The 17,161-nt window shown below is 39.5% G+C and overlaps 1 protein-coding gene across 1 annotated transcript in view; it reads left to right on the top strand.

The window, feature by feature from the left end:
* The first annotated feature begins 246 nt into the window (after window positions 1-246).
* Window positions 247-17,161, top strand: part of RBPJL (recombination signal binding protein for immunoglobulin kappa J region like) — a 53,824-nt gene continuing 36,909 nt past the window's right edge. Inside the window, exon 1 of the mRNA XM_087720395.1 lies at window positions 247-379. Within this exon, the coding sequence (XP_087576521.1) occupies window positions 370-379 (10 nt within the window). The 5' untranslated portion in view covers window positions 247-369. The remainder of the gene's footprint in view (window positions 380-17,161) is intronic.

The following is a 17,161-nucleotide window of genomic DNA, read 5'->3' as shown; positions in this document are numbered from 1 at the left end:
GCAAATACTGAGCAGCATTGGAAACTTAGCATCTAAGTAGGAGGCCTTGGGACCTAAAAAAACAAACAAAGACATTTTGCTCTAGAGCCAAGGTGCTCTCAACTGGTTGTTTGTTTTAAAGCAAAGACCTTTGTAATCTAAATGGAGGGAATAACATATTTGTGCTCACATGAAAACTAGCCAGGAGATAAGTAGCCTCGTGCAAGACGTGACAGGAATCAGCCAAAAACCATATCTCTACCTGCAGCTTACTATAAGTGTATAAAAACAAGCAAAGAGAAGCACAAAGACTGAACAGAAAACCCAGCTGATGCCTTTCACTTCCTAGAATACTGTAACCACAAGCAAAAAGGGATCCCTCATCACATAATGGAGCCAGGTAAGCCAATATGGAACTCAACTCTGCTTACTAATATCTTGCCCTGTTCCTTCCCAAGTTTCATATATGAACTATTGGTCACGTACTGAGTTTCAATGAAAGCTGTTGCTTTGGGTTTCAATACCGCCTGCCCAGTAATAATTCCTCTAATTGTTATCCCTGGCTACCTGTTATCAGAAATACTTGGAATATTCCAGTTGAAATCCTTTGGGACAGAGATGTTCACTCTTTGTCTCCTGATTGTTATGATTCCAACTCTCCAAATTCCTACCCAGCATCATCAAAGGTTTATTTCTCTTGATACTGCTCTCTTAGCAACCCTGAAAAATATCGTACAATCCTCAACTTGAGATGTAAGGTTTTATGGAGGATATTGGCAGGCAAAGTAATTTTATAGGAGAAAAGATTGAAAGAATCTCTGCAGAACAGAACAAGAAGCATCCGATTGAGTTTGCAATATACATTTGAACGTAAGCTTGAGGGCTTTTTTTTAATTTCAGATTGACTGGCACTGAGAATTTAATTTTATCTCCCCAAATTTTGTGATGTCGGTTTAGTGGAAGGAGAATGACTGGCACAAAGTGACTCTAGGATCTCTCTAGCTGAAAAAATCTTAAACTTAGGTCTCCTTTGTCCAACATTTTAGATATTACAGTACATAATAATTTGCTACAACTCTACTTTGGGACTGATAGATTCGCATTATTTTTTATTTTAGCACATATAATGGCTACAGTCTTAAACAGAGCTTCTGAGATGAAGAAGTCCGCCATGTATCAGTTATAAGTTGAAAGTGGCCCAGATTGCATGTCCAACGATATTAGCCTAAGTAGAAGCAATCCTCACAGAGCTCTGCATTAACCGCCAGTGAAAAATTATCAATATTAAAATTTCACAGACATTCTGAAGGTAGAAATTAAATATGCTGAAAAATGGAGTTTCTGTTGGCTTTTGGTTTCTTTTCCACATGATGTGAGAAATTGACATGCTGTATAGTACATTTGTGCTATATTGGTCATACAAATGACCAATCTAATAGTATATGTATGTTTTTGTTCTTTTACTTTTTCTGTTATTATTTTTAAAGAAATAAAATGTTTTAAAAAGTGTAATAAGCTAGGAGGGCTATAGGTCAATGGAGAAAGGATTATATAACAGGAGAACAGGAGTGTCTACTTGTGGTCCACTTTGTTCAGATCAGATTGCAAAGAGTCTGCCTGGAAATATTTGGAACAGTTTTGAGCACATCAGACATGTCAAAAATTCCAGATTCCATTCATGGCAAAAAATAAATACAATCAGGAAAAAAAAATCCTACTTAAAACTTTGGAGACTCCTCACCAGTCAAAGTCAACAGCACTGGGCCATCTCAGGCATTCCAGATATTGTTGAACTGTAAAATCCAGCAGATGTAGCTGGCATGGCTAATAGAGAAGGATCATGGAAGTTTTATTTCAAATTACCATATTTTTTGGAGTATAAGACGCACCGGTGTGTAAGAGGCACCAAGATTTCAAAGAGGTAAGTAAGAAAAAAAAGTTCCCCCAGCCCCCAGGACACTCTGCAGGCTTCAACAGGGCTGGGGGAAGGCAAAATGCCCCAATTTTTGCAAAAAAAATCAGGTGTAAAATGAGGCATTTTTGCCTTCCTCCAGATGCTGAAGCCTGCAGAGTGCTTCTAGTGGCTGGGAAAAGGCAAAAATGCCTCAGTTTTTTGTGAAAAACTGCTCTTTTTTGCAAAAATGGGATGTAGGGGTAGGGCTTCAGGAGGCCAAAAATGGCTGTATTCAGTGTATAAGACGCACCAACATTTCCACGCTCTTTTAGGGGGGCAGAAGGTGTGTCTTATACTCTGAAAAAAATGGTATATTATATACAGAATGCTATAATTGCCCATCACCAAATTAAACCGAGGTTTGGCTCGAAATACGGCAACTTCCTTTGTTCTTAAGCATCACAGATAGTGCTCAACTGATGACACAATTTGAAGCAGAATTTCCATTGTTTAAGCAAGACAACTATTAAGTGAGTTGTGACCCGTGGTGGGATTCAGCCACTTCGCACCACTTGGGGAGAACCAGTTGTTAACTTTCTGAGCAGTTTGGTGAACTGGTTGTTGGAAGAAATCATTAGGGCAGAGAACCAGTTGTTGAATTATTTGAATCCCACAACTGGTTGTGACCAATGTTATGACCAGTTAAGTAAATCACTGCAGTTGTTCAGTGAATCAGGCTGTCATTAAGCAAATCCAGCTTTCCTCATGGACTGTGCTCGCTGGAAGCCAGCTGGAATGGTCATAAATAGTGATCATGTGACCCCAGGACACTGCAACCATCATAAATACATGCCAGTTGCCAAACGCTCACCATTTTGATCACGTGACCCTATGGGGATGCTCCAATGGTTGTAAGTGCAAGGACTGCTCATAACTCCTTTTTTTTCGGTGCCACTGCAAGATCAAATGGTCACTAAATAAAAGTCCTCTTTGAGTCGAGGATTACCTGTACTACAATCAACAAAAAGTCCTGATTTTTCCAGGACTGCTGAGCACTCAGTGTGAGACGCCATGTTGTCAAAGCAAGAAAATATCCAAGCAAATTTGCACCTGTAGGAGGTCTGGTAACTTTTTTATCTCTTAGCCTCTCTGTGTGTCATCCTGTGGAAAGAATGGCTCTCAGAAAAATGTCCTACTGGGCTGGTAATCATTTTTTTCCATTAGTCTTTGATCAAGTCCCCTTTACCAGCCAACAAACCAATCCAGAATAATTGAAACATGAATCTGTCCTTGTCCTTAACACAGTAGCAAATAGTTTCCCACATGGGACCCCTGGTTCAATTCCTGACCCAGCTCCTTACAATCAGAGCTGGTGATGAGAGAGAGAGAGAGAGAGAGAGAGCCCTGAACAAAATGCTCTTTATAAAGCAGAGAGATCATTTTACCTTTTATGTATTACAGAGCAAGAGCGGACGTCTCCAGATTTTGAACTAGTCTGTCTAAAGTAGCTCCAAATCTATTCCCATGGGAAAAGATTAAAAACAGTGCACTATACCACTAAGAAGTTTAAAGTAAAACTGTGCTAAAATGGATGCAAATTCTTTAAATACAAAGAGGGGTTTCAGAAGACCTTGAATTTCTCTCAAAGATTCCAACGTTTGTTTGTTCATTTTAGTCCAGCTCTCTACGATTCTACTGTAATTGTAAGGTATATTTAAAATGCCAAAAATCATATTTTTCTGGACAATCCTAAGTATATCAATCAAGGGCCTACTGAGGGGTGGGTTCTGGCAGCTTCTGGGACGTGCTGCACATGCACACTTGATCAGTGGTGGGATTCAAATAATTTACCAACCAGTTCTCTGCCCTAATGACTAGCTGGGTAAGCGTGGCTCAGTGGTCATGTGATCATGAGGGTGTGACCAAGTCAATGACACTCAGGTCGATGGGAAACTTCGTCTTAGTTGTTACAATGGTAATAAGGGTTAACTGGAGAGGCAGTTCTGTAAGCAGGGCAATAAAGATTAGGCTAGAAACAACACCAGAATGTTTCCTTCCTGCTTTCCTTACAGGATTAGCCCTGTAAAGTGGGAAAAAACAAAAGATTTCTTCCAAAAACCGGTTCTCCAAACTGCTTAAAAAGTTACCAACTGGTTCTCCCGAATAGGTGCGAACTAGCTGAATCCGACTACTGCACTTGATGCACTCCACGCACACATGTGCAGTACTAAAAAAATGCTTCTGCACATGCACAGAAGCAAAAAACAATTGAAATTTGAAATTTAAATTTCACTCCCTTGGGACTCTGGGCAGCTTACAGACAAGATAAAAAAAGCATTTAAAAATTTAAAGCTAAAGATACAATTGTTAAAATTACACACCATCCATTCTGTCTAAGTGGGGCTGGACATTGATCAACAGCCCCAGGCCTGCCGGAACAGCCAGGTCTTGGTGGCTTTACGGAAGGCCGGGAGAGTGGTAAGGGTCCGGATCTCTACGGGTAGATCATTCCACAGGGCCGGCACAGCTACAGAGAAGGCCTTCCCCCGGGGGGCCGCCAGCCAGCATTGTCCGGTCGGTGGCACCCAGAGGAGGCCCAACCTGTGAGGTCTTGTTGGTCGTTGGGAGGTATGTGGCAGGAGGCGGTCTCTCAGGTAGCCAGGTCCTAAACCATGTAGGGCTTTAAAAGTAATGACTAGCACCTTGAAGCGCGTTCGGAGACCAATAGGGAGCCAGTGCAGCTTGCGGAGGATGGGTGTCACATGGGTGTATCTAGGTACACCCAATATCGCTTGTGCGGCTGCATTCTGGACCAACTGCAGTCTTCGAAACTCTTCAGGGGCAGCCCCATGTAGAGCGCGTTACAGTAATCCAGTCTTGAGGTGACGAGAGAACCAGTTTGGGGGCGTGGCAAACCAAGTTACTACCTACTCTCCAAACCAGTCCAAACCGGTAGGAACCCACCTCTAGGCCTACCTCTCCTAGCTGCTGAAATGTGTGTGTTGTGGTCCACCAGTGGCCAGCTGAGCTGGCAGCAGATTCGGACAGTGGGGGGTTGGTATTGGTATTGAGTTTATTTATATGCCGCCCTTTTCCCTGGGGGGACTCAGGGCGGCTCACAACTTAAACTTGGGGAGGAACATGGGTCAATCCTGGAGTCTGGGGAAGGCTCTGATGAGGGCTCTGCATCAGAGGCAGAGATGGAGCCAGGGTCATCTGACAGTTATCAGCTGCCTTCAGAGGCAGACATCAGACGAACATCTGGAGTCTGTTCTCATTGTGCGCATGCACAGAGTTGCCAGATGAAGGGAGCAGCTAAGGAACAAGGGCCAACTTGGGAGTAAGGCCACAGTTGTATGGTGAATGCCCCCCCCCCAGGGAATAAGAGAGGAGCAAAGGGGACAGGTGTTTGTTTGCAGGAGACAATTAGCTCATTCCTGCAGTCTTGCCAAGTATTGTGGTGTCTTAAAGATATCGGCCTGATAAATATCAGTAATTGTGAACTATCTTGAAAGACTGTGGGAGAAGAAAGACTTTGCTGGAAAGGAATTCAGTGTAAGTTAAATAAAAGGGGTTTATTAGGATGTGGACTCAGTTTCATGCTGCTGGGGAAGCCTAGGTCAGAACAGTGTGATAACATGTTGATTTGCAAGACATTCTCTAGATTAGAGATCCTAATTTGCACAGAACAGAGTGAGAATGCTTGGAATAAAACTGGAATAATTTTACACATGGTGAAATGGCCAAAATATGTCAGAATTTATCAGGATTGCCCGTAACTACTAGCAAAGAACAGTTTATGTACCATGGGTATGACTAAGGCTTGTAATATAGTGTACTGTATACTAGATTACAATAAACTGAGAGAGCATGTGGTCATGTTCATAGCATTTAGAATATTGAGACTTGGGATGTAAGAGAAATAAATGGTGAAGAGGAGAACAAAAATTAAAGATTGAAAAATAAACATGGCTTGAGTCTGCAAAATTAAGAATCTAACAGACTTTAATAAAAGCGAACGAATCCTATGAAGTGGAACTCTTTGAGTGTTTGTGTATATAAATACGTAAGTTTAATTATGAGCGAAAGGCGATGGCAAAACGTTTTTGGTTCACATGCCATAAGTGCGGGGAGTGCAGGGGGGTCATGTGTGGGCGTGCCACACCCATAATGCAATGTGTGACACCCCCCAGTGCGCATGCGCGCACTACAGGTGCAACCCCCCATTTTTTTGCATCCTTTTTTCACCCTCCCCAGGCTCCAGAGGCTTTATAGGAGCCTGGGGAGGGTGAAAAAAGCCTTTCCCCCCCCCTGGAAGCTCTCCGGAGGCTTCAGGGACCTTCAGGCAGGTTCCCTGAAGCCTCCAGAGGGCAAAAAAAGACCCTACGAGCAAACCGGAAGTGACTTCAGGGAAGCCTCCTGAGCTCTTAAAATGACCCTCTGAACAAACCGGAAGTCCATTCCCAAACTTCCGGTTTGCCCATAGGGCCGTTTTTTTTGCGCCCTGGAGGCTTCAGGGAAGCTCATGAAGCCTCCAGAGGGCCTCTGGGAGGGGGGGCAGGGAGGCTCTTTTCGCCCTCCCCAGGCTCCTATAAAGCCTCTGGAGCCTGGGGCAGGCGAAAAATGGCTTTAAAAAAGGGTAAACTCAGCTGGCTAGCGCATGTATGCGTACTGGCCAGCTGACAAATGGCTCCATGTGCCACCTGTGGCACATGTGCCATAGGATTGTCATCCCGGGTCTAAACCATGGATGTCAAACTCTTGGGCCACATGCCAGATGCGTAATGTGCTGGCTACCCCCACCCCCGATTTCGCAAAGGAGAACAAAGTCACGATACGTCATGTGATGACAACGTGACACCACGAGTTTGACACCCCTGGTCTAAACTGTATGCCAAAAGGTATGAATTGGTGTCATCCAAGTGCATGTAAAAGTATACAATGATAAATTGATGACAGTTGTCATATCATACTCTAAAGAATGGTGATCGTGGGGAAAAAACTGGGATTGCATGGCATTCTGATCAAGGGGAAAACATGATTGTGCTGGGTGACATGAATGGATGGGCGGGTGGAATCAAGATGAAAGAATAAAGAGAAAATGATTCAGCCATTCAGAGACCCTAGAATGAATTAGAATGGAAATCTTAGAAAACAGTTTACTTATTATAAATTCATAGTTTAACCATAATTCCATTGATATGCATACATGTCAAAAGAATTAATATAAAACTGAAAGCATGATTGAATTGACAGTTTACAATAAAGTTTGGAAGAACTAGTGAAGTATATTTGGTCCTGAATGTGAGACAGATAATATATATTTATGTGAGGTTAAGAATCAACCTTAGAGGGGGGAAATGATATCGAAGAAAAGGAATCAATAGAAATAAATGAGACTGAAAATAAATCAATTGCATGAAGAGAAAGTATAAGTCCTAATTGGAAAAGAATTAGAGAAGAGATTAATCTTCCAGCTGAATCAAAACCCAAATGCAAAGATACAAATGGTGTCAGTTTGTTGAAAAATGGAGAGGCAGCAGACACAATTGTTTTTGTCCTCAGATGCCTTTATACAATCTAAGCCAATCTAAGCCAAAAAGGAGGAAAAATACTAAAATCGTACACAATCAAAAACTCACACGATTTCAGCAATACTTCAGCAAATCTAAATTTATTTAAGTTTTCACTTCAAGTGTGTATTCCAGGGCACATGGAAACTGCACTGAAGATCCCTAAAGGCTTTCCTTTCAGATTTCAGATTTCAGTAAAGACCATCCAGGACTTTTTTGTGTGTATGGGGGGGGGGGGGAGGGAAACTAGTTTCCTCTCAACTATTATTCTTTTAGTCAATAATTGTACATGATGATTTGGAAAGGTTTCCAAACGGTTTTAATATGTGTGCTTTCTGCTTTCTGTGATATACCACAAGGAATTTCTATCTGAATCTCTGTTTTGCCTATATTTACAAAGCTAACATCATTACAACCACAGCTATGTAACATCTATTTACATAGCCAACTATGTTCTGAACTGACCATCAACCTAAAATAAACCTCATTAGGCATTTGAAGAAGTATCTTTCATTTGCCCTGTAGGGGCGTTTAGCAAGAGATGACAACTTTAAAAAGAGCACTGTTTTTTTAAAATCAAGTTAATATAACTTCTCATAAGGTCTACTTATCCCTGCCATTGTTCTACTGATATAATGCCATTGCATTATTTGATTATTATTTTTCAACTGTTGAAATCAGAAAAAAATGGGCTGTATAGCATAACGTATTATAGATGTTGGCATTACATAGGTATAACCACGAACATGGTGAGGAATGGTGCAAGTTACAGTCTGATAAATCAGAAGTTTATCGGCATATCTAACCATTTTAATTAAAGGATGTATTTAATAGCAATAGCAGTTAGACTTATATACCGCTTCATAGGGCTTTCAGCCCTCTCTAAGCAGTTTACAGAGTCAGCATATCGCCCCCAACAATCCGTGTCCTCATTTTACCCACCTCGGAAGGATGGAAGGCTGAGTCAACCTTGAGCCGGTGAGATTTGAACAGCCGAACTGCAGAACTGCAGTCAGCTGAAGTAGCCTGCAGTGCTGCATTTAACCACTGCGCCACCTCAAACTTTCACACAGTGGAAAATGGAATGACTTAGAGTGCAATCTTATCTATAGCTACCTAACCAAATAATACAACCAGATTCACACACTGAACTAAGTCATAATGGTTTTGGTCTAGCATGCAATGTTGACAGGCAAATGTATTTTATTCAGTAAGCCATAGTAAGATAAACGTATGAATCCTATCATCCAGTTGAATGAAAATAGAACGTTAATGTGGATCAAGAATCTATGGTTATAAATTAGACTGCTTATTAACCTTCTTCTGAAAGCCATATAAAATGTGAGAGGTCCCTGAATGAAGTTCTATTCCCTATCATTACATGGATGCATATCACGGGTGGGTTGCTCCCGGCATTACTGCTGGTTCGGTGCATGCAAAAAGAGGTGGGTGCATGCGCAAAATGTTTAAAAAGGAAAAGTTTAAATGTGTGCAATTACAATTGTTCTGCGCATGCGCAAAACCAAAATTCAACATGGCGGCCCCAGAGGAGAATCAGTTCAGGGGCGACCCAGGCTGCCAAACCACTACCGATTCAACAATAGATATGCTCAAATGCATTTGCCATTATCCCCTGCCAGCTGACATGTAGGAAATGTAATTTAACATATCTTGAGAGTATTAGCTTGGAGAGGAGTATCCAAAAGATCACCATTTAGGTTTATTATTCAGTTCATTGATATCCCAATTCTTCATCATCAGATTTAAAGGGGGAAATAGTGCTTCTTTTTAATAATGGTATATGACATGGTTTGGTGAATACAATCTCTGATAATACGATTTTCCATGTGTGAAAATAACATAGAAGATCAGGAATCAAAACAATATTGCTGTAAGCTTGTAGGAATGTATGCACCCTGTCCAATTTCCTTTGCAATCTGAGAGGAGTATTTACGGTAAGTCACTGAGTTATATTTGATGCCCTTTAGTTTTTAATCAAAGTTTGCAAGGCTTCTGAAAAAGGAATTAATCTTGATGGTGAATAGTTGGGTTGGGTTTTTCTTTCCAAACTGAAATGTAAGATGTGTGAATTTTAAAGATAAAACATTTTTATATTCATTAATAATGTGTGACTAAGTCAAACTAGAGCCAAGGTGGCGCAGAGGGTAGAGTGCGGTACTGCAGGCCACTTCAGATGACTGCTATCTACAGTTCAGCGGTTCAAATCTCACCGGCTCAGGGTTGACTCAGCCTTCCATCCTTCTGAGGTGGGTAAAATGAGGACTCGGATTGTTGGGGGCAATATGCTGACTCTGTAAACCGCTTAGAGAGGGCTGAAAGCCCTATGAAGTGGTATATAAGTCTAACTGCTATTGCTATTGCTAAACTATGACGTGACTGTCATATGCTCTATGCAACTTTGAAACATATAGTAATCTACACAGAACTGAAAACTAAAAACCTATATTACCATGGAACCATTTCTGAAGTTTTACATAATTTTCACAAATATAGTTTACAAGATTATATTTTACAGGATTTTTTTGGGGGGGGGTGTACTTTTGGGACAACCATATGCTGGATGATTGAAAATCTCCATATCCAGCAAAACATAAATAAGAAGTTTTCATTAAGGAAAGCTTCTTATCCAGTATGCATATCTAACCTGAATTTCACAGGTGCATATATATAGGATTTACTGCATTCAGACAATTATATGGAAAGTAGAGTTACTTTCAAAATATACTTTTGGTCCTTTAAACTGATTCAATAACTTGTCTTCTCCAATGATAGCATAACATAATATCACCATGTGGGTAAAATGGAAAATAAAGGCTTTTGTTATAGGTGGCACAAAAAGAGGAACAAAGGACCTACAGCTTATATCTAAAGATCTCATTCATGTCTGATCATCCTAACTCCACTGTTGAGTGTAATCCTAAAGTTTTGGAAGAACCCTTAACAGCAGTACATGACAGAGTTCCAGGACAGACATGAACTTGGCCAGTGGAGCATTGATTCCTGTGGTGACCCCAATATTTTGTTAAATATTTGTTTAAATCTTCAATTCATGGGATTAATTTAAAATGGCAAGCAGTGGAGAAGGAAGCGAGAGCCTCTCGGACTCTTAGTAACTGGGGCAGTTATCAATGTGACCAAATGCGTAGCTCAGTGAGATTTTAGGCTGCTAGCATAGAATTATAAGTCAATTGCCTAGGAAAAAAAACAATGGTTGGGATGTTGCTATTGTACAAACTGGACCTTCAGGTTAGAAGTCTGAGTAGAGCAGGGTCTCTAATTAGACTAGATGACACTCAACATCCCAACATTGGCCTTGAGCAAATCTGATGAGAGTTGTAATCTGAAGGTACTAATTTGTGTGGCCTGGGCATCTACGTTTAGTCTTATTTAAAAGAAAACTAGTTCAATGTAATGGTTAACTGTGGCAACTTGAAGATGTGTGGACTTCAACTGGCCAGCAAGCAGAATTCTCAGAATTCTAGAAGTTGACATCCACACATCCTAGCTGACAAAGTTGAGACAAGTTTGAGAAACACTGGGTTAAAGGTATGGGATGAAAAACTGGAGAAATGTAAATTCTAGTCCTGCCTTAGGCCCAGAAATGAGCTGCATGACTTTGAGCCAATTATTTTCTCTCAGGCATAGCCTTACCACTTGTAAAACATGTTGCTTAAAACCCTGCAGACACCTTGTCCATGAATAACAAAATAACAGAATAAGATAGTTGGAAGGGATGTTCAAGGTCTTTTAGTCCAACCCCCTGCTTAGACAGGAAACCCTATACCAGAGTTTCTCAACCTTGGTGACTTTAAGTCCTGTGGACTTCAACTCCCAGAATTTCCCAGCCAGCTGTTGTGAATGCCCCAACGCTGGAAGTCTAAAGAAGATGTTGGATAGCCATTTGTCTGGAAGGATATAAGGTTTCCTGCCTAGGCAGGGGGTTGGACTAGAAGACCTCCAAGGTCCCTTCCAAGTCTGCTATTGTATTGTATTGTATTGAAGTCCACACATCTTAAAAATTACCAAGGTTGAAAAATACTGAACTCAATCCTACCACCCTTTCAAAAGGTTCTGAAGATCTGCCTATGCCCTTGAGTATTGGGCAATATAGTTGATGAACCAACCCTTAGTTTTGTATTGTATATTTTTGCGTCACTCCAAACACATTGTGAATGTTTTTAATTTCCTTTTAAATTGCTTCAATTTGTCTTTGTTTAATTCCAATTGTTAGCCAACTAAAGTCATATATCAAGTAGGGGGCTACATAATTTAAATACCAAATAAAGCAATAAAAATAATTAATGGAAGTCTTATGGTCAAAGCCAAAAATTCATGTTCCAAGGCACAGATCTTTTTGCTGATTTGTATGCTTTTCATAATTTTTTTAGAAAACTGTTGTGCGTATATTGCAATTATGCACAATAGCAATCTCTGCCAATGTTGAGGGGAGGGGGAGGCTTCTTCAATATTGCCAGGAACAGAAAAGTCACATTTAGATATGATAACAGCTTTAACCTGCTCCCCAGGTGAGTGACAGTGAAACCAGTTAATAGCTCAAAATTTTCTGGAGCTCAGCAGGCAGATTGGATAATCCCAATCTTACATCATATTTTCTAGCTATATACTTGTTCCTAAACTTATCAAAATACTTGTGGAGTTAACTTTATCATTATTAGAATAGCTTATTATTAGAATATAACTCAACATTTTTGTCTCAGAAATAATTGGGTTTATTTCCCTGGTAAGTAAGATTGAATCCTAAATTAGTTTAGACTGGACAGCCAAAGACCCAATCTCTCTGTAATACACATACACAAGATTTCAGATTGAGTTTGAAGTCCTGACCCTGCATTCTGTTGCTGAGATATAGTTAAAAATGCTACTCACCCAAATGGTTGTGCAACCCGATACCTAGGAAGACCTGCAAAAAATATTTTTCTTCTTGCATTCACACTGTCATTGGACACATTCTGATCAGCAGACTAGTCAGCATGTTGTGGCTATTATTATCATTATCATTATTATCCTGAAACATCACACTTATCTTCTTGATGCTATTGTTGAGTTTATTGTTGAATTTCAGCAGCCATATTAGTTATGCCAATGTTTATATCTTATTTTGTATTTATGGAGAAGACTATTAAACCACAAGAAGAAAATCAAGTAAGGAACTGGACCTCAGAATTGGTGGTACCTTCTGCATGCTAGGAAAGGTGTTATCTCTTCACTGTCATGCTCAGAATATTTACTGGTTACCTAAATCCCTTGTATGCACATAGCCATAGATTTTGTGCTGGTGCCATAAATAGGCTTGGTGCCATAAATAGGCATGTCTCCTCTTAGAGGAAACCTCTGAAGATCAGTGAGATCTAAGTAACTCTGTCAAATACTGTGGATATTAATGTCATGTTTAGAGCAAACTAAATCTAAACTCTGTTTATTATTATTATTATAAATTAATGTAAAACTGAAGTCTCAAAGATGCTTTTTCAAGAGACAACTGGACTTTCTGGGTTTTCTTTGAAGATGTTTCTCTTCTCATCCAAGAAGCTTTTTCAGCTCTGAATGGATGGTGGGGGATGGAAGGATTTTTATTCCTTGCAGACAGCTGGTCATTTGCATCCTTTTAGAGGGTCATTGAAGCACTTGGAGGTTTATCTGTATCCTCAGGGTCCACTGAGGAGTGCTCCTGGTTCCTGTAGTCTGTAAGTTTTCCTCTGGGAATCCATTTGTATAGTCTTTTAGCTATACAATTTGGATGAACATCATTTGAATGGTGCGGGAGTAGGAATGGATTTCCACAGGGGAAAAAATTGCAGACTACAGGAACCAGGACCACTACTCAGGTGACCCTGAGGATGCAGATAAACCTTCCAAGACCCCTAAAAGGATGCAAATGACCAGCTGTCTACAAGGAATAAAAAGTCTGCCATTCCTCACTATCCTGTCAGAGCTGAAGAAATTTCTTGGATGAGAAGCGAAATGTCTTCAAAAGAAAAAAAAAACAGAGAGTTCAGTTGCCTCCTGAAAAAGCATCTTTGGGACAACCATGACTTGGATGACTGAGAATCCCCATAGATGTAAAACTGAAGTGTTCTGCACATTGAGGAACACCATCATACTATGCAGAAAATGCTAGTGGTATGCTGAGTTGTTGCAACCATTAACATTTTGGCCTTATGCAGCTTCACTTCATCACATTTACTTAGGAGTATGTCCCAATGTCTGTATTCCCATGATATGATTCAATAGGTTAATTAAAAGACCTAAAGGTTGCATTACCATGCAACATGTTAAGCTTGGTTAACTGAATTTTCTGAACCCAAGCATTGTGTTCATTGGAATATTATCCACCAGTTTCCTCAGGAGAAAAAATAGTATAAAAATAAAATTTTAAAATTGACATTTAAGCAGAGCAGGACTGAGGTTGACTCATTCTTCCATCCTTCCAAGGTGTGTAAAATGAGGACCCAGTTTGTTGGGGGCAATACGCTGACTCTGCAAACCGCTTAGAGAGGGCTATAAAGCACTATGAAGCAGTATATAAGTCTAAGTGCTATAGTGCTACAGCTATTTACCAGTTAATGGAATCTATTCAAGAGAATTATGCATAAGATTGCATTATGCCTTCCTAAATTGGAGAGCTCCAGTTTTCAAATTGAACACTTTTACAGAAATGTCAGATGTAATTTTTATGTATCTGCTAACTTTTCATTTCTGCTTTTGTTTCACATTTTAAGGCTGAACAGATTTTTCCCTTTCCTTAAAAAAAACCCCAGATTATATGTACTGCTAGGGTATTTAACACAGAGAGACATATTGTGTTTTGACCAACCAAGGATTAATTTATATGCAATTCTTTTAAAAAAAAATATAAGCCACTAAAAATCAAATGAAGAAAGAAAAAAAGATCTAACCACTCTCCTAATGAACAACATCTGATGAAATGCTTTGAAAAAGAGAGAAAAACATCCTTTTGAAACAGAGAACATTTTCAAGCACAGTCTTTCCAGAAGGCTGAAGAAAAAGCTTACTAGTTTAGGTAGATAGTATCATTTTACTAAGTAAATAAATAAGACATACCAAATTCTGCTACCGCAAACCAGACAGGAATTCATATTTGAAACGGGGCCAGTTTCATCTTTGAAGTAAATCCCATTGACTATATTGGGCTACTCTCTTAGGGCCAAATGCCAAAGCAAGGTTCTGCAGTTTTGCTCCAAAAAAATAACTTCTGTGTCCTCACACACCACAGCTTTTACAAGACTATATACAGATCTGGCAATCCCTGCAGGGGATGGAGGCCTAAATTTGAAAGATAATTTGTTTTGCTAGCCTTAAACATTCATTTTCAGGGGGAAAGTCACAATAACTCAAGGGGTTTGGAGCCAGTCTTAAATGACTTCTTGGAAAAATGGAACATTCTACAGAATATTTTTCTCTCCATTCCCATTTTCTGCTATACACGATTCATTTCTAGTAAGAATTTCACTCAATCACGGAAAATTCTTTTTTTTCCCCCCTTTTCATTCAAGACTGCCTACAAAGTCCCTGCCATTTTTCTGGCAAGACTTTTCAGAAAAGAGAGAAAGTGACTGGCTCAAAGTCACAGATCTTGGGGGCGGGTGGAGGGGGCGGACTAGAACTCATAGTATCCCAAATTGTAGCCTGATGCCTTAATCACTACACCAGACTAGCTTTCTCTGCAATTTAGCCCCAGCTTTACTTTTTTTAAAAACTAACTTATTGAAGCAGCTGATTTCAAGTTGGACTTAGCCCAATTTAGCCCTGGGATTCTCACCTAAAACACATAGACTTTCTTCCTTTGAAGATATGCAGCTTGGAATAGAATAGAATAACAGAGTTGGAAGGCACCTTGGAGGTCTTCTAATCCACCCCCCTGCTTAGGCAGGGAACCCTACACCACTTCAGACAAATGGTTATCTCTTCTTAAAAACTTCCAGTGTTGAAGCATTCACAACTTCTGGAGGCAAGTTGTTCCACTGATTAATAGTTCTAACTGTTAGGAAATTTCTCCACAGTTCTAAGTTGATTCTCTCCTTGATTAGTTTCCACCCATTGCTTCTTGTCCTGACCTCAAGTGCTTTGGAGAATAGTTTGACTCCCTCTTCTTTGTGGCAACCCCTGAGATATTGGAACACCGCTACCATGTCTCCCCTAGTCCTTCTTTTCATTAAACTAGACATACCCAGTTCCTGCAACCGTTCTTCATATGTTTTATCCTCCAGTCCCCTAATCATCTTTGTTGCTCTTCTCTGCGCTCTTCCTAGGATCTCAGCATGGGTGTGGGTGGGGGGTATTCTACCTAACCTTGTTAAATTGTTTCATTCTTGGTACAATTTTAAACAAATGTTTTTAATACTAATGCATAAAGCACAGAAACCAAATATCATCTCAAAGGGGCATTACTGACAACTTGGCATGTGGATACCTGTTGCAAATTTATAGCTACTTTGTAAATATACACTATGCATGTTTAAATGAAATTGGGGTGACATTTTAAGTCTTAGGTGTAAGCATCTGAACACTTTGATGAAAATTGAACCATTAATCAATGGTTAACATTCTCTGGAGATGGCTTCCATAATAAATTGATGTATTAGAATAATTAGAATTAGCTAAATCTTTTTTTAAAAAAAACTACATATAAGCAAATGTCTTTTCAAAGTTTGCTCACCTCCTTTGCCAAGTCTTGCACAAAAGATATAGACATTATGTAAGAAATATAATATGTTGATTAACTTTGCTCATCTCCCAGGACTATGTGGAAGAACAAAGAACTGCTTTTATTTTATTTTATTCAATTAAGGTATTATAACAAACTCTGGCCTGATACTTATAGTTCCTTAATTGATTCTGCATGCATTAAAAACTTAGAGAACATGCTGAAAGTCATTGGTTATTTATGCAAACATTACTGCACGCACCAACAATTATGGTATGTATTTTGAAGGTATACATTCAATAAATGTAAAGAATAAACCTTGATACACCTGTTTAGACCTTGTCATGCTTAAGAGCACTGCAGTGAAGCATCTTAATTGAAGTAAAAGAAAAATGTACAGCCACAAAGAGACAGCTGTAAAAAACATTTCACATTCCAGAGCAGCACTGAGCAAATCCAAAGTCTTCGATATTAAAAACAGCAAAAATGTACCATGGCTGTTGCATTTCTATAAACTCAAGTTTATTATAACTGTAATAGGAAATGTTTTGATTTCATACTATAAAGCAAAAAGTATGTCTTATGATATTTTCACTATTCTGTGTTTCTGCCACAAATGAATTTAGAATGTCAAGAAAAATGTAGAGATTATTTTTTAGGTTCCCCTGACATTCCGTATCAGTCATTTGTGGGTATCAGGAACTCAAAAATTACAAACGGTGAGAGAAGAGAAAAAAATATCTCAAATTGTAATTCTATCTTTTCTCTATCTAGAAAAATCCAGTTATTTAAATTATTGGTGTTGTTCTGAACTAATGATTAAGAAAGGAGGAAAACATAATCAATTGATTACATCTTAAATTCATACACCTGATTTCTCTCTTCTCTAGTGGCAACTCATCTTTACAACTCTTAAGATAGCTTGATGAGTAGCAACTGAGTGGTGGAAGTGGAGTGATTAGATCCAGATTCCAATTCTTACTAAGCCACAAGGCTCACAATGAGGCC

The sequence above is a fragment of the Thamnophis sirtalis genome, unplaced genomic scaffold (genome assembly GCF_051295495.1).
Source record: "Thamnophis sirtalis isolate CommonGarterSnake01/CBP01778 unplaced genomic scaffold, rThaSir2_p1.2 scaffold_7, whole genome shotgun sequence".
Taxonomy (NCBI): Eukaryota; Metazoa; Chordata; class Lepidosauria; order Squamata; family Natricidae; genus Thamnophis; species Thamnophis sirtalis.
This window is presented reverse-complemented; position numbering and strand designations above follow the sequence as displayed.